Source organism: Hemicordylus capensis, chromosome 1 (genome assembly GCF_027244095.1).
Source record: "Hemicordylus capensis ecotype Gifberg chromosome 1, rHemCap1.1.pri, whole genome shotgun sequence".
Taxonomy (NCBI): Eukaryota; Metazoa; Chordata; class Lepidosauria; order Squamata; family Cordylidae; genus Hemicordylus; species Hemicordylus capensis.
In genome coordinates, this window is record NC_069657.1 from 75,280,739 (window position 1) to 75,299,258 (window position 18,520).

General features: G+C 41.5%; 1 protein-coding gene across 13 annotated transcripts in view; it reads left to right on the forward strand.

Moving 5' to 3' along the window:
• MIDEAS (mitotic deacetylase associated SANT domain protein) overlaps positions 1–18,520 on the forward strand; it is a 117,495-nt gene that overhangs the window by 52,963 nt on the left and 46,012 nt on the right. For 12 of the 13 annotated variants that reach the window (XM_053286102.1, XM_053286095.1, XM_053286104.1 and 9 more), the window contains one exon: positions 13,311–15,039. In XM_053286102.1, coding sequence (XP_053142077.1) covers positions 13,537–15,039 — 1,503 coding nt within the window. In that variant the 5' untranslated portion in view covers positions 13,311–13,536. Of the gene's footprint in view, positions 1–9,875; positions 9,943–13,310; positions 15,040–18,520 lie in introns of those variants that run through there. The other variant, XM_053286103.1, reaches the window with a different exon arrangement.

Genomic DNA, 18,520 nt, shown 5'->3' on the forward strand with positions numbered 1-18,520 from the left:
TTTCTTTCTTTTTTGCTTTAAATTTTTATTGATTTTAACAATATCTTGAAAATCTCATTACATCAAACATTAAACAAAAATTGACTTCCAGCTCACCAGTCAGCGCGAATCACTAACTATACAATTAACCCTTGCTATAATAATTCAAAACATATATCCTATACCTTACCAAACTCTATTTTTAGTCTACTCAACCTGCTAATGTTACAACATTTCAAACCCTGTTGAAAAATCAATATTAGGAAAATAGTTCTTTAGGTACAGTAAGAATGGTTTCCAATCTTCTTTAAAACCTTCCAAATTTTGATTTCTTATCAGTACTGTTAAGTTTTGCCATCTCCGCATATTCCAAAATTTTTATCAGCCAATCTTCTTTTGAGGGCAGTTCATTGTCCTTCCATTTCTGTGCATATATTATTCTGGCCGCTGTGGTTGCATACATGAAGAATGTTAAATTTCTTGTGGAAAACTCTCCTTGCGTTATTCCCAGCAGGAAGGATTCTGGGCTCTTAGGAGATGTCATTAAAAATAATTTTCTTTAACTCATTATATATAATGTCCCAAAGGGCCTTTGCCTTCCTACAAGACCACCACATATGAAAAAAAGTTCCTTCACAATGTCCACATTTCCAACATTTGTTTGAAACATTTTTATACATTATTGCCAGTTTTTTAGACGTCAAATACGTCAAATACCACCTGTACATCATTTTATAATAATTTTCTTTTAAAGTGTAACATGCAGTGAACTTTAAATCAGTTTTCCATAATTTTTCCCAAGCTGCCATATCTATATTATGACCCACATCTTGAGCCCATTGTATCATAGTCATTTTAACCACTTCATCTCTTGTCTCCTCCAAAAGCAACAGCCTATACATCTTGGACACTAATTTTTCATCATTTTCACATAGCTCCTTCTCAAATCTCGACATTTGATCCTCAAATCCAAGTTTGAAATCCTTCTTAAAAACTTCATTTAACTGATGGTACTGAAACCAATTACTGACCAAATTTTGCACTTCAATTAGATTTTTCAACTTACAGCCTTTTTCTTGAAAACACAACAGATCCCTATAGGTACCCCATTGCGGTTGCATATTTGTCTCTTTACGTACTAAAGCTTCAATCGGGGATAACCATAACGGAGTTTTAGGTTCCAGCCATTTTTTATATTTTACCCACACTTTCATTAGACTCCTTCTTACATAGTGATTCCGAAAATCTTTATGTATTTTACTTTTGTCATACCACAAATATGAATGCCATCTAAACCTTCTATCAAATCCTTCCAAATCAAGTATTCTAGGATTTCTTAATGTTATCCATTCTTTTAACCACGTCAAACAAAAAGCATCAAGATACAACCTTAAGTCTGGCAGGGTAAGACCACCTCTTTCTTTAGCATCTGTTAAATTTTTAAAGTTAATTCTTGGTCTTTTACCCTGCCAAACAAATTTAGTTATGTCCTTTTGCCATTGCTTAAAACAAGTTAAAGTATTAATTATAGGAATAGTCTGAAAAAGAAACAGCATTTTAGGTAAAACATTGATTTTCACAACTGAAATTCTTCCCATTAAAGATAAGTTCATTCTAGACCATCTTTGCAAGTCGATTTTTACTGTATTCCATATTTTAACATAGTTATTTAAAAACAGAGTTATTATTTGTCAACCAGACGCCCAAATATTTAATTTTTTCCTCCACTTTCAGTTCACTTATTTCAAAAAGTCTGTCCTTAGATCTCTGATCCATATTTTTTGTCAACACCTTTGTTTTAATCTTATTTATATAAAACCCAGCTAGTTGGCCAAATTATTGTATTTTTTCCAAGAGTCTTCCGATCTTCTCCAGTGGATTTTCTAAAAAAAACACTACATCATCCGCAAAGGCTCTTAGTTTGTACTCTTGTTTCCCAGTTTTTGGGCCTTGTAATTGATCATCTTCTCTAATATTTCTACAGAGCACTTCCAGTACTAATATAAGAAGTAATGGGGAAAGTGGGCATCCTTGTCTAGTTCCTTTCTGTATTTTGCAATTGTCTGATAATTCCCCATTTACAATAATTTTAGCATATTGCTCCGAATAAATTGTCTTAATAGCTCTAATGAAATTATTACCAACTCCCATTGCATCGAACAATCTCCACATGAACTGCCAGGAGACATTGTCAAAAGCTTTCTCTGCGTCCAGAAAAATCATGGCTATCTGTTTATCATTGTGTTTTTCGTAGTACTCCAATACGTTCAAAACTGTTCTCACATTATCTCTTAATTGCGGTTTTGGCAAAAAACCTGCTTGATCTTCATGAATAAAAAGTCTTAATATAGCCTTCATTCTCCTTGCCAAGATGGCGGCAAAAAGTTTATAGTCATTGTTTAAGAGTGAGATTGGCCTATAATTCTTGACTTGCGTTAAATCTTGATCCGGTTTTGGAATTACTGCAATATTGGCATACTTCCAAGACTCCAGCATAATCCCTCTTTGCAAAATATCATTCATCGTCCATTGCAAAGGCTGCAGTATTTGATTTATTACTTCTGTTATTTCCATTATTGATATCAGTGCATTCATCGTTTCTATGTGTTCCTTAGAAAGTTTTGGAATATTTTGTTTCTTAAGAAATTGGTCGATTTTTATATCTTCTACTTTATTTCCTTTGTATAATTCAGAATAGTATCTAAAGAATTCTCTTTTTATTTCCCTTTCATCATAAGAAAGCCCATTTTTTGTTAGTATCTTGGATATATACTTATTCTTTTTCTCAGTTCTAATTTTCCAAGCCAACAACTTGCCTGGTTTGCTTGCAAATTCAAATGACTTTTGCTTTGCATATTTTAAGTTCTGTTCAACTTCATTTAATATTAACATAGAAAGTTGTTGCTGAAGCATTTTAATGGCTTATATGCCACCCTTTCAACAAGTTGCCTACAGTGGTGGGCAAATAAATCATAACTTTTGGAACCCAAATAATTCCAATGCAATCATAATTTAGTAATGGCAGAATACTGTAAATCCATTTAAAAACAAAAAAACAAACCCAAACATGTAGGCCAAGAGGGAAATCCAGCTGTTTAAGCAATTAAAAGTTTCAGTGAATAGAAATGGGAAGCCACCTTCTACAAAGTCAGACCATTGGTCCGTCTAGCTCAGTATTGCCTACTGACTGGCAGCAGCTCTCAAAGATTTCAGGCAGAAGTCTTTCCAGGTCCTGCCTGGCGATGCCAAGGATTGCACCTGGGACCTTTTGCATACAATCAGAAGCACTGCCTAAGGGAGATAACTTACTGCAGACAGTGCTCAAGTGTCCAAATGCATACCAGGATGGACCCTGCTTAGCATCCCAGGTCATGTAGGGTTTTAAAGAGTATTCCCAGCACTTTGGACCTGGAAGGTGATGGGTTGCCAGTGTAGCTGTGTCAGGATAGGGATGATATGTTCTCTCCCCTTGACTTGTGATAACAGCTGAACTGTAGCATTTTGCATTAGTTAAAGTGAGTTAGGTTGCAGTTGTGTGTACGTTTGCTTGTGAGTAATCCCTTTTGAACGGAGCTGAGTTCTGAGTAAATGAGCACACATTGATGTAATGCAGCTTTGCAGTTAAGCCTGCTAGGTATTCTGCAATGCTGGAAGGAAAGCATTGAGTTAGATTGGCAAAATGAAGTGCTGTTGAGAAAGTTATCATTTTTAAGCTACAGTATGTACAGCAGGATCTTGCCTTCCCCTTGCCCTGGTTTATGCTAGCACAGGGGTTCCCAACCTTTTTTAAACAAGTGTCTGACCTTCAGCTTAGGTACCCCATAGAGATTTTTAGTGTGTGTGTGAGTATGCATGTGTATACACATGCACGTGCACATCAGTGTTATGAGAGGCTAATCCAGTCACTGGCTTACATCCAGACTAAGTTACTCATGAGTACTTGCAATGAAATTAATGGGACCTAATTTTTGGAAGCCTTTCACGCTGAGGGGAGGGGTATGCTGAGATTCAGCAGTAGAGGAGGAGGGTTGTTGTTCTCCTCCTTCCACTTCTGCTGTGAACACATTGTTGAGGAGATTTCAGCTTCAAGCTTGCGATCCTCAGATGGGGAACAAATACTGTGACTGCAGCATGGAGAGATGGGAAGGCTCTGAATACTCCCTGTGAGCCCTTCAACTACCCCTAGGGATACTAGCGACCCTTATTGGTTACTTCTGTCATAGCAGATCACTTGAATTTTATTTATATTTATTTATTGTTAAATTTATATACCACCTTTCATTAAAAACAATCCCAAGGCGGTTTACAAAAGTTAAAAACATGTAATAAAAATGACAGTTAAAAGTATTAAGCTAAAAATATGACAACAAATCTGATTTAAAATATAAACTGTACACAGAAAAAAAAACACAGAAGCAGCAATAAAACAATCATGTAAAGGCCTGGATAAAAAGCTAAGATTTAACAAGCTTTCTAAAAACTGTGATGGGAATCCAAGGAGCAAATGATCATTGGGAGAGCATTCCAAAGTCTGGGGGGGGCAACAGAGAAGGCCCGCGTGCATGACAACTGAGCCTCCCTCATTGTCGGCACCCAGAGCAGAGCACCGTCAGATGATCTCGTCAAGTGGGCAGCAACCCTTGGGAGCAGGCGGTCCCTCAGGTATCCCGGGCCCAAACCATTAAGGGTTTTAAAGGTCAAAACCAGCACCTTGAATTGGACCCGGAAACACACTGGTAACCAGTGCAGCTCTTTCAAAATAGGTATGATATGATCACACCAGGCAGCTCTAGATAGAACCCTAGCTGCCGCATTTTGTACAAGCTGCAGTTTCCGGATATTCTTCAAGGGCAGCCCCATGTAGAGCTTGTTACAGTAATCCAGCCGTGATGTGACTAAGGCATGGGTAGCTGTGGCCAGATCTGCCTTCTCGAGAAAGGGACGCAGCTAGCGTTCTAGCTGAAGCCGTGCAAAGGCACCCCTGGCCACAGCCTCCACCTGAGATTCTGAAAGCAAAGCTGGGTCCAGTAATACCCCCAAGTTGCGTACTTCCTCCTTCAAGGGGAGTGCAACCCCATCTAGAACAGATAGAATCACCTCATCCCGATTGGCTCTCCTACTGACCAACATTACCTCCGTCTTGTCCAGATTCAGTCTCAGTTTATTAGCCCACATCCAGCCCATCATGGCCTCCAATCCCCGATTCAGGACATCAACTGCCTCCCTAGGATCAGGTGACAAGGAGAAATAGAGCTGAGTGTCATCTACATATTGCTGACAACTCAGTCCAAGTCTCTGGATGACCTGTCCCAGCAGCTTCATGTAGATGTTAAACAGCATGGGGGACAAAACTGAACCCTGTGGGACCCCATAGGCCAATGGCCACGAGGCCGAGCAGTAGTCTCCCAGCACCACCTTCTTGGACCTTCCCCCTAAGAAAGGAACGGAGCCACTCTAACACGGTACCTCCGATTCCCACACTCAAGAGGCGGTCCAGAAGGATACCATGGTCAATGGTATCGAATGCCGCCAAGAGGTCAGCGTTCTCATTTTCCAGGTGGAAAAATAAGGGGAGCTACTTGTCTAAAGCTGTCTATTGAACACTCATCAAAGAACTGAACTGTGGTCTAGGTGAAAAAAACAAAACAATATCAAACTGTCCATTTTTTGTTTAGCAGAAGCTGTTGCCTTTGCCAGGAGGCAGACGCCTCCTACATAGGTTAACTTACCTCCAGTCATATTGTATGAGCTTTCAAACAATGATAATCCTGGCTGCTTGAAAGGAAGTAATCTGCTTTAACTTTTATTTATTAAACATTTCTTTTATACCGCCTCCTCCAAAGACTCTAAGTGGTGAATAATGATACCAATAACAATTAAAAAAAAAAAATTAAAGGGCAAACGCCTGGTGAAACAGATATGTTTTAAGAAGGGCCTTAAAAGCAACCAAAGAGGGGGCTGAACAAATCAGGGGGCGGGGGGAGAGTGTTCCAAAGAAGAGGGGCGGCCAAGAGAAGGCCCAACTATGGGTCCAGGCACCATGCACTGCACCATGGCCCAGTACACTAAGGAGGGCCATGGTGTCACTACTTATCACTACTTATATGATCTAAGCTGTTTTGTGGACTGTATATGCGTGCAATTGTATGTGCACATAAATACACAGAAATGGAACCTTGACTTTTATCCTCTCCACCCAGAGTGCAAACAGTTATGCAGGATTGTTTTATATCATATGTATAGTATGTAGAAGAGAGACAAGTTCATCACTACTTATATGATGTACAATAGTTGACTGACTAGAGCTCTCATATGCTTTCAAATGCAGTATGACTCTTGTACGAAAGGCACTTAAAAAAAAAAGGCGGCTAGATAAAATGAAGGAAATACTGAAATCAGGAGTTCCCAGATTTTAGGGAGGATATTTCATTGTGTAACTTTCAGTGCTGATAGCTGAAAATTTAAAATGGAAGGCTGACTTCAGGAGACTTTGGTCAGATATTGTAAAGTTGATTTATTGCAAGGTTCTGTCTTAGCCAAAATTGTAATTATTAGAAACAGATTATTATTATTATTTATTATTTCTTGTTCACACAGTCAGACAGGTGTTATTGCCTGGTTGGTTTTGTCCAGACATCAAGTCCTTCCTAAGGACCTGGGATGGCTGAGTTTTATTATCAATATTGTTGTTGTTATTATTATAGATATTGTCGCAAAATATAGGCTGTTCCCAGTAATGTTGCCTTTTGTAATTGGCTGATGGTGATTTCTGTGGCCGCTGTGGTGTTGAGGTGCTCTTCTAGGTGTTTTGGATTTATTTATTTAAACCAACCTGTCACTTGAGGGGTGGGGGGTGAGAACCTGTGACAACAAAGTGGATTCAATTTCTGGAAAAAACATTCAGGTCAACACAAAGAGGAATAATTTTCTACAGAAATCAATGAAATAATGAGTGGTATGCATAGTTGGAGGTTTGTTCTCTTGAGGTGAGGAGAGAAGGAAGTTGAGGTTTAGGTTAATGAATTGACAGATGACTGTTTACGCCTCCTGCATTAATTGTAGTGAAGCTATATTGGGGAATTGGTTTCCCACCTCCTCTCCTCTCAGAGAAAAGAAGTCTTGGTTTTGCAAGATGTCTATAGCATCATGAAGCTATACTTTGCATGAGGTGGTCAGATTTGGCAATATTTTTGTTGCTCTTAACAATGAGACAAAAAGCAGTTAGCTAATAAGTGATGCAAATAAGGAAATAATGTACTAAAAGCCTGTCATGTAAGCCCCAGTTGGGGTCCTATAGGATACAAATTGTTCTGCCATGATGCCTTTTCCTCTGTGCTGGAGCTTGATGGGTTGTACCGTGAACATGTACAACTGAGACAGGACTGTCTCAGAACTGTCGAGACAGGACTGGACTTCTGATCAGGCTAGCTTCCTGCTGCCTGAGGGCGCCCTATCCCAGTTCCGGTCCTGTCTGCTTGAGCTTGCAGGATGCATTTCAGAGCTTTTCAGCATTGTCTAATATTTTTGCTATTCAGGTTAGCTTTATCTTGTATTTTCTGTTTACCTTTATTTCCATAGACACTCTGTGTCTCACACACACCCTTCCATTAGATTGTGTGAGGGTGGGAAGGGAGCTGTCTTAGGTCTTTTACTTTTGATTTATCTAAATTGCCTTACTTTTACTTCTAATTCAGCCCTATTATGGAGCAAGCACATACAGAGATTTGCTTAAGTAGATTGTGTATCAGTTGCATTTTCAAAGCAGAAAATTTCCATCTCTTGTTTCTTTCTTGGAGGTACTTATGTACTATCCACAAAGGAGCTTGGAGCCATTTCATGCTTGATGAAGGAACGCCCTGGCTTTGTGATGCTGGATTGCAGGATTCTACTGCTGGCAGCCAGTGTGGAGAGGCAGGGAGAGAGATCAGTAAGCATAAATGGATGAGGAAGTGAGTCAGACAGCAGGCCCATGATTTACTTGCAAGGAAGTAAAGTTGGTGTGGAAGTTGGAAAATGTCTCTTATGGTTTCCTCTTCTTTGCATCTCTCTTAACCACCTGAGATTTAAGAAGACCTTATTGACAAGAGTCAAGGCAGAAATGCATATTTTTGAATAAGTAGGAATGAATGGAATGCATTGCTGGAGTTAATGGTGAAGTTCTGGAATCACATTGTAAACCTTTACCTTGCTTTCTGCAACAACTGTGTGCAACTTCCTTGCAAATATGCAAAAGCTAGTAGCTCTGTCATGTGTGTCACTCTGACATGTAGGACATTGTCACCAGCAGTATTGCTTGAAACTCCCAAAGGAAAATGAGTTGTCATGACCCATTTCCTTCCTGTAAACAGAAAAGTGCCCAGGGTATAAAACTATGCCAGAAACCAGGTAGACTGCCCCATTGGTGTAACTTTGTACTTTTGACTTGCATTAAGTTTTGGAGTGGATTTTTTGTCTGCATCACAGAGTGGATATTGCATGGCTTTCTTACACCTGAAGTAATGCAGTTGCCGCAGGCAGAATGAGAATTGCCATCAGTTTGCCATGGACTCCTCCAGTGGTCCCTCTAATCTTTTTCATCTCTGTGCAGAATGCGTTTTGTTCTGGGTGGCAGGATCAAGGCAGTGTGTGCACACCTCCATTCAGAATGGGGCCTTCCTGATTCAACCTGAGCGGGATCTAAAATGAACTGAGCGGACATCCAAAAACTTGTGAGTGCACACACATGCGTATGCCTTAGTAAACTCCTCACCTGTGCTTGTGTGCAGTTTTTGGATTTGGTTACTCAAAACTAGAATGGCTGTGAGACAGCGTTGATGTGTTTAGGAACGGTTAGAAACCTTTAGAAATGTGTACAGGAGGATCTCAGTATTTGTGGGGGTTCCGTTCCTTACTGCAGCCATGAATATGGAGTCATTGGGGGCTATGGGATCGCGGGATTTGGGTTGCCGGTCTTTGGGAAAATATCAAAAATTACCCCAAATCAGGCAAATTTGGGGGGAAAATGTGGGGGAAGCTTCCCGTCTTGCTCTGCTGCTCCCCCTGAGTCATGCTGTGCCCTGGAATGGCCTTAAATTGCACTCTTTTTCTTTTTTAAAAATGAAGCCATTTTGAGGCTCCGAAACACAAAATGGCAGTTGGAAATGACCTCTGTGGTAATTTCCGGCCACCCCCAACCCATGGATACGTGAGGTGGGTGTGGGTGTGTGTGTGTGTGTGTGTGTGTATGTATGTATGTATGCATTCATGCATGCATGCCGAGGTCAGATGTCTTTTACCCAACTGCGGATATGCAAATCTGCAGATACCGAATCCATGGATATCGTGGCCCTCCTGTGTGTGTGTGCTTGAGCATGCAAGTTCACTCTTTCTCTCACACCTGGTTGCTTGAGGTGAGAAAGAATTGTGATCAGTTAGGGAAGCTCTTATAAGAGAGATGATAGCTCTTGCCTTTCCAATAATTAATGTGCCACAAATTTACCAGCATAAGGGTATGTGGATAAAGTTGACTGCTAAAAATGTTTATGGGCTAGTAACTTATGGACTCACTTGCAAGGATGATTGGATTTAAGTCAGGCACCTAGCTCTGTATAGGAGCTGGTCACCACAACAAGCTATTATATATTCTTTTATATCTTATCTCAGTCTGGCAGTTGTGTTCTGACCTAGTAGCTAATACCCTTTTCTGTCCAGCATGCATGGGGGAGGGGGGGAGGGATTAAGATTTTTCTGAAGGATTGGTTGATTTACATTTTATATCCCATTCTTCCTCCAAGGAGACCAGAACAGTGTGCATGGTTATGTTTATCCTTGCAACAACGCTTTGAGGTAGATGAGGCTGAGAGAGAAGTGACTGACCCAAAGTCACCCAGTGAGTTTTGTGGCTGAGCAGAGATTTGAACTCTGGTCTCTCCATTCCTAGTCCTAGAGAATTCTGAATTAATATGCTCTTGGATGACTCCACAGGTAAAACTGAACTAAGCTTTTGAAAGAATTTTATGTAGACTTTTCACTGGGCAACCAATGTATTATTTCCTTTATTTTATTTTGCCTTTTAATGGAAGCTTTTTACATGTTACTTCATGTGGATCTTTCAGTAATTCAGGAATGAACACTTGTAGGATGATCCATTTTCTCATGCAGGGCCAAAACAAGCCCTGCATGTTTTGGAAAGGATGCCAAATTGAGATTGTTTTGGCAAGTCATCGGTGACTATAGTAGGTAACAATCTTAATTAGACTTAAAGTCTCCATTACTGCTTTGGAAGTACAAACAATTCATAAGGTAGAAGATGGCCTATTGTTTGTTTTCTTAATAATTCCTCTTCGTAAATAAGTCCCACCTCACATAAAAATGTATTGGCTCCCAAATGACTTTCTCAGTGTCTGCAGTTCTTAGATTTGTCCATTCATTATTCAGCAAATAATGCAAACTAACTGGCCCAGGCGCAGGGCATCTGCACCTCTAGTTCCTCCTCGTTCTTGGCCGCTTTATACCCCCCTCCCCCGGGCGCCGCTTTTTCTCCACCCACCCCCAGCCACTTTCTCTCCCCGTGTGCCCATTGGCCTTACCTTCTCTGCTGCTTTCGTCTCCCCTTCCTGGCAACTCACTTGCCAACCCTCATGAGAGCTGCACCCGTGGGATTAGTGACAGGTATGTCTAAGAGAAGTCACCTTAAGTGGCGCAGCAGGGAAATGCTTGACTAACAAGCAGAAGGTTGCCAGTTCAAATCCCCGCTGGCAAGTTTCCCAGACTGTGGGAAACACCTATAACGGGCAGCAGCGATATAGGAAGATGCTGAAAGGCATCATTTCATACTGCACGGGAGGAGGCAATGGTAAACCCCTTCTGTATTCTACCAAAGACAACCACAGGGCTCTGTGGGCGCCAGGAGTCGAAATTGACTCAACAGCACACTTTACTTTACGTCGTATTCATTGTGCTCCTTTGATTACACCAACTGTGTTTGTGTAAATTCATTTCAGTTGGGATTCCTGTGTAATATCATGCCATGAAATGGGTACTTCTATAACCCTAATTACTTAATCTTATTGTCTAATGACCAGTTTCCCAACAGTTCTTGCATATTTGAAGTTGGTATTTTTAAAATTTGGTGGTTTTGAATGTGTTGAATTTATTTTTGTGACACATGGAATTTGCTGTTTCTGGGTAGGGGAATCTTATGCATAGCAAATAAAGGTTTTTGTCTGTCTGTAGCAAAGAGTTTAGGTACTTTCCTTCACCTTTCTATTTTTGTACCAAAAGCTTATTTAAGAGTGCTTCTTAAGCTGTTCCCAGAATAATGGATAGCTTTTAACTGGGAAATTCCTGAGCAGCAGTGATAGCATGTAATCTTTATGAGAGCCTTTTCAAAACATTATACTGGTCATATCCTGCCTTCTAGGGACCTTGATTGTCAGGGAAATTCTTATTTTGACAGCCACTGCAAATGCTTCTGTCTGTACCATTGCTTTTTTAAATATAAGCACTCTCATTTCTCAGATACAAATCTTTAGAAATGAAGGATCCTATGGGGGTTTGGGGGAAAGGTTAAAAATTGGTTTAAAATAAACCGCTTGCCCATTTCTTTTGGGGGTTGGGTGGTAGGTAGCACCCATCATGCCCTACTGCGCAACCCACTTTAGTGTCCCTAGGAACTACCCATGGGGAATAATGGGGTGTTTCAAGTTCCCCATTGTTCCCTATGGCTGAAACAAGCTGCACTCAGAGTGCAATGCATTTTGCAACCTTGCCTGGAAAATTATTATTATTATTTACATTTTATATCCCGCTCTTCCTGTAAGGAGCCCAGAGTGGTGTACTACATACTTCAGTTTCTCCTCACAACAACCCTGTGAAGTAGGTTAGGCTGAGAGAGAAGTGACTGGCCCAGAGTCACCCAGCAAGTATCATGGCTGAATGGGGATTTGAACTTGGGTCTGCCCGGTCCTAGTCCAGCACTCTAACCACTACACAACGCTGGCTTTTCCACACTGGAAAAACACTGCAGAAGCACACAGTAAAAGGAAATCTGTCCATCCCAACACAGAACACACATTCCAAACACAGTCCAAAAATGGGCAAAAAAGAATTACTGACCTAGAATCCACTGCCAGCTACAGTGTCTACACTGCAGTAACATCATTGGCATGAGTTGCTCTCACACACAATTATGACACTTTACGTTACTTCCTAGCATTGCAACAGCTGCCACAGCAGCACCCTTGGCAGCAAGCATAGTGGCACAATTAGAACAATTTCAGCCACATTTTGACTGAGTATATCTTGCAGTGCAGATTGCAGAGCAATGAGTGAAGCACAAGTTTCAAGGCCAGACATGGAGTTCATCATAGTAATTATCAAGAAATATTTTATACACACACACACACACACACACACACACACAGAGCTGCCATGTCCATTCCTCTCCATGACACTATGTCACCAACAAAAGGAAGGAAGGCACCCAAGTTCTGCCTTTGTCAATCTGAGATCCAGCAGAACCATTTATAGTCATCCCTTGCCAAAGGCGGTTTTGAGTATCATGACTGGGAAATTGTGACCGGTCTCGCCAACTGCAACCTTGAAACTTGAGAAAGTGTTTTGAACTCTTCAAAATGGTCTGTATATCCGTAAAACAGAAACACCCCACCACCACCACACACAACAATATCTATGTATAAGCCTTTAATTGACATTGTCAGAATTCACCTACAGTCTTATGTATTTGTGTTAAGCATCTGTATTCTATATTCATGTGGCTTCATCTGTATTCTATATTCATGTGGCTCTGCATGAATTTAATGTGCCATATCATTTGTGGTATAATTTTGCACTTTAGGCTTCATCTCTCTGGTCCTTTACTCAGAAGATTGTTACTGATTTAAAAATTTTCTTTATTATTGTCATTGCTTTCTATATGAAGAACTCTAAAATAAAAAAAATCAATTAAAGGTTTCTAAAACAGGAGATGTTGAAATACCTTTTAAATAAAGGATAAAAGAAGGAACAAGAGAAAAGGTTGGAGGACACACTTTGATATTACTGCAGAGAAGATCTTAAAAACTGAAACTCAGCTAAGTTGTAGCGATACTTTGCACTGAATGTAAAAGTCCTAGTGGACAAAACTATCCTAGGTATGAAGACAGAAAGGAAAGGAGAGATGGACAAGATCACACCCGCACTACTGGCAAATTAAAGTTGCTTGTGAGGAGAACAGTTAACATTACATGATGGTTCTTGACGAGTTAACTTCACATCATGTTTCTTATTTGATACCTTGTGATTCTGGTACAAATAACTGAAGTTTAATTCTTTGTCTATTTGTGTTTCAGGTGCTGTAACTAAGTGGACCTCAGAACCCCTTTTAAACTATAGAAGATAAAGAAAGCAGTCTGAAACCTGAGTCTTCTGGATCTCTGTGGGGACTAGATTAGCGAGTGAAGAAAGCCTTTTGCTGCCCTTTACATTTAACCACCTGCCTTTCTGCCCCAACATCAGCAATGGGTTGGCTATTAATTTAATTTTCTTTTTTAAATCTCTGGGAGGACAGACTGAACCATGAGTCTGCAGGCTCAGCCAAAGTCTTCAAGCAAGAGGACTGGAAAGAGGATTGCTTTTCTTAGTGAGCAAGGTGTCCCAGGGAAAGAAGCCCAGCAGCAGCAGCAGCAGCAGCAGCAGCTGAAGGAGAGTCAGTACTATGGCCATGGGGGAAATGTGCCATCCTCCCAAGCTATGGAGCTCTCCAAGTTCAGTGGAGTCGCTAGCAATGCTGCTTTGTTGAACTCTCTTTATGCTCAAGCTAGAGGTGAGCCAAGGATGACTCCCCAGCATTTGGCTGCTGCCAAGTGGCAGAATTCCCCAATTGGGAGCCGGTTGCCTGAGCGGAGTGAAGCCAGTTGGCAGCCTCAGCCTGGAGGATGGAACCACGGGATGCCTTACGGAGGCAGCCAGAAAGTGGGGCATCCCAATATTGGTGTTGCGGGTTTCTACAGCCATCCAGATACCCTGAAAAGAAATCGGGAGAAAGGTGTGGTGGTGTCGCAGCTAGATCTGTATGTGGATGACGTCCAGCAGATGATGTCTCAGAAAGTTCAGTTGGAACAGCAGGCACTGGCCAGGCAGCAAGCCCAAATCAATTCTTTTCAGCAGCTGCAGAAGCAGCAGCAGCAGCAGCCACAGAATCAGACCCTACCTTTGCAGCCTTTCCAGCTTGCCTTTGGCCACCAGGGCCAGAAGCAGGGTCTCCCAGAGTTGTTGCATGTCTTTCAACAGGCACCTGTTTCTTCCAGCCCAGCTTTTACTGCCCAGCAGAAGCCACAAGCTCTTCCACAGTTGCAGTTGTTTGAAAACTTTTATCCACAGCAACAGCAGCAGCAGCAGCACCATCATCATCAACAACAGGCAGCTGTGCAAGCCTTTGGCATTCAGCAGCCTGTCTCTGTAGCACAGCCTCATATGGCAGAACCGTCCCAGCCCTCTCAGCACCATATGGCTTCACATCAGTTCCACCCTGTTCCTGAGAGGAACCAGGAGCTGCTGAAGGCCCTGACAGAACAGAACTCGCAAACTGTGCTACCTCAGGCCCAGATCCCTCTCCCAAGGAGATCACGGAGACTCTCCAAGGAAGGTGTTCTCCCAGTGTCTTCTGCAGAGGAAGCATTGGAGTCCAAGCCAGCGGAGGAGTATCCTGGCAATGTGTTGCCCCATCACTGGCAAGCACAGCAACATCCAGAAGTCCAATTTCGACATCCTCCTGAAACGTTCGGTCACAACAAGGAAAGTTATTCACAACAGAACAGAGTAGAGTCTGGACCTGGGGAGGGGCCGGCTGGAGGTCAGTCAAACCAGGCTGAAATGGAGAAAGTGAGGGCATACGAGAATGCCAGAGAGGGAATCAAGCACATGCCTGTAACTGATGGCCTTATGCAGAGGGCTAATGACTTCGGGGTTAGAGGTGGTGTCATTCAGAGCACTCGGAGACGGCGACGCATTTCTCAAGAAGCCAACCTGCTAACTTTGGCTCAAAAAGCTGTGGAGCTGGCTTCTCTTCTGGATGTCAAGGTAAGTGATGTATCCTGACTAGTACCTCATCCATGTCTTCTCCACACTTTATGCAACATCTTAAAGTTAGCAGGCATGGTTAATCACTTGCTCATCCTCTTAAGGTGGCATCATCACAGCAAGAGCTTGCTGTTGTCCGTAAGGTGCAGTGTTTGAGCACAACAATCCATTGGATTTTGCTCTAGTGCCAGGCAGACTGAGTGGATGGTGGCTCAAAATTAGGAGGGGGGGGGAAAGTAAAAATAAAATACCTTGCAAAACCATCCCTCTTGGCAGAGTTCCTCTTTCTGTCCCTTTTTAATTTCCAGAGGAAATGTTTGCCCATCCCCTTAAGCACACACCTGACAGTTGGTGAGGGGAGAATTAACCATCCCTCACAGCAGCAAGCTTCCCTGAGCTACACCCTTCCAAGGAATGGGACTGAACTATTTGCTTTTTAACTGAGGAGAATTAAATTGCAAAGTGAGACGGTTGTTAACTCCCCTAGTCTTCCTTCCTTCTTTTCTTCTACCCTGTAAGCCTCAGTCAAACCAGGAAGGTCCCTAACATTGACTCTATCTTCAGTAAAATCTTTGAAGTTGCTGCTTTTACATTTTAAAAGTGGGGGAAAGCAACTTCATAGCCTGTAGAAAGGGAAGGCAGAAAATGTATTGGCAATTTTAGACAGTGCCTTTGTAACCAGAGATGTTTAGATGAGATTTTTAGCAATCCAAAAGCAATTGGCTGGCTTTTGAGTGTTGATTTGGTGTTCATTCTGTAATCTGCATCCCTCAGTCACTGAGCCCCACCAGACTGTGACTTATTCCTTCATGAACACTGATTGTTACGAGGGATTTTGTGCAGTGTCGAGATGATGATCTGTATATCCAGCAGGGAATATGCTGTGCTCCCGGGAAACATCTGTTACTTTTTATTGGGCAGTTATTCTGATGTGATAATGCTAGTGGAACAACTTGAACAAAAAAGAAATATGTAACTAAACCTTGGGTCTCCAGGTAAGGTTGATTACCCCTGGTATAGTGATTAGTGTATTGCACTTGAACTGGAGAGGTCTGGGTCGAAATCGTCACTCAGCTATAAAGCCCCTGTTTAGATATTACATTATACATGCATACAGTCTGTGCACACACATGATTGTGTGAATGACTGTGTGTGTGTTCATTTCAAAAGTCACGTACCAGTCACGTATCTCTCAGCCTAACCTACCTAAGAAGGGTGGTTGTGAGGATAAACATAACCATGTATGTTTACATGGGCTCCTTGGAGGAAGAGCAGGACATAAATGTGAATCTGGATGCAGACCCCTTGATAGGGGTCTGTCAAGGTCCTATCCTATCTGTTCCAGAGAACAGATAGGAAGTATACAATATCTGTGTTGAACGTAGTATGTGAATAGGGTTGAAGTGACCATCTCTTAGCCTTGAGATGATAAAATGGGATAGTCCTTTGTGCGGCACCCATGGAAAGGATAAGAAGTAAATGTAACGGATATAAATAACTAACACAGAGAGATGGTGTATATGAATTGAGACAAGGAATGAGGGAATCTGTGCATAGGAATTGGCTGAAGTTTGTGAGCTTAAAGGCCTAATGGGGCTCCCGTGTCTTATGTTTCCATGCTAGGGCATGGCCAAGAGGTTTCAGGGTCTGCAATGTCTATTGCAAAATGTGCAGATTTTAAGTAATTTGGTTCTTAATTAACTATTAACAGGATTTTAGATGTAAAGATAATAGAGCAAATCTGTTGATAATTGTGGGGGGAAACCTGGTAATACATGGGTTTATAAAGCTAAATGTTTTCAGATTGCAAGTTGACTGCATCCTGAAAAACTGTTAGGAAGCTTTTTTTTAAAGGATATGGTCACTTAAATGTGATAACACCACAGGAAGGTGCTGTCACAGGATTATTTTATTGCAGGAATGGATAATGTGGGAATTGCTTCATTACTATGCCTTATATGTCTTAAAGAAATGATTGTGCAAATCAACTCTTAACTAACGGAAAATATTGGGGGTGGGGGGGATAGCTTTGGCCTCTGACCTATAGATGGGAAGCATGGCTAACGTGTTATCTTAACTTATGGAAAAGCTTGTATTTTATAAATTTGTAGATTTCCTCATCTCTTCTTTCACAAAATCAGTTTGGAGCTTTACTATCTTGTGAGCTAGATGAATAAACTTTCTTTTATTATGCATTTTCTACTGATATTGTCGATGAAATAGCTGTGGTTGTAATGTGTGGATTAATCAGGAATCTGAAACATTCAGACATGAGCTTTCCTTATGCTCCCTTACCACAGAATATTCATTATCCAGATGAACCATCTGTGGGTATACACAGGTTCTGTTTTTTTTTTAAAGTTCAAATGCAACTAAGCAGTCTCACTCTCTAGTAAGCTTCAAGAGAACTGTTGATGAAGCTTTTCCCACCCTCTGGAGCAGTAGAAAAGTGGGAATCCATAGAAGTCAGCAGCAAAGTCGGATCAGGCAGAAGTTAATAAATCCTTAGCAAAAATGCCTGAATATACAGAATGATCAATCCAAAGTTCTAGGAGAATACACGCACTGGACTTATAAATTGTGTACATGAATGAAAAATACAGTGGTGTTAACCATTTTTGCTGTCGCCCTCCATTGCGCGTAACTACTTTGCATCCTTTCTACAAAGTGCTGCTGCTAGTATTATAGCTACAGTACTTCAGTTCAGGTTCTCAGAGTTTCATAGGGCACCCCTTCAAGTCAGGAAAATACTATCTATAGCTCTGAGAAAATACTGTCCCTTTTTAAGGTGGGGACAAATAATTGCATAAATTGCTGGACAGTAAACAGTGTAACCCAGTGCTTAGTATATCTCCTCCCATATCCTCATTCCTACACTAGCAGTCCTCTGCCTATTAGTTTGGAAGTGAAACAGCCCCCACCTCCGCTGCCAAGGGCAGTAATTTATACATATTTTGGGGACTCCTCAGACATATAAAAATATATTAATTTGGAATTAATTTTTTTTAAAAATGCTCCAATCCTCCTTGACAAAGACCTATTTTTAGTGACAGGGGCGTAGCTATAATTGAACGAAAGGGTTCAAAGAACACGGGCCCCCAGCTCCAGAGGGCCCTCCAGCTACATCCCTCCCTATTTTCTTCATTATCTCCCTTACTTTGGGGGACCGCCAGAGTGAAGGATGAACACGGCCCCCTCTCCCCTAGCTACACCCCTGTTTAGTGACTTCCAAGACTTAAAAGGTTTTGAGCCTGTTTGCTGGGTGGGGGGAGGGAATAAGTCTGCTTGAGCTCTTAATAGCTTACAGCACTGCATCTGAAGGCGATTATGGTTGGAGGATGCATGCTGTGAGGTTAAAAGATTCCTCAAGCTATATAGAAACATTTCAGGAGGAATGAAAAGAAGATCACCCTTTTCATTCCCTGTCCTCAACCCCACTCGGTCCTGAACTTGAACCATTTTAGCATTGTATAGGATTTTT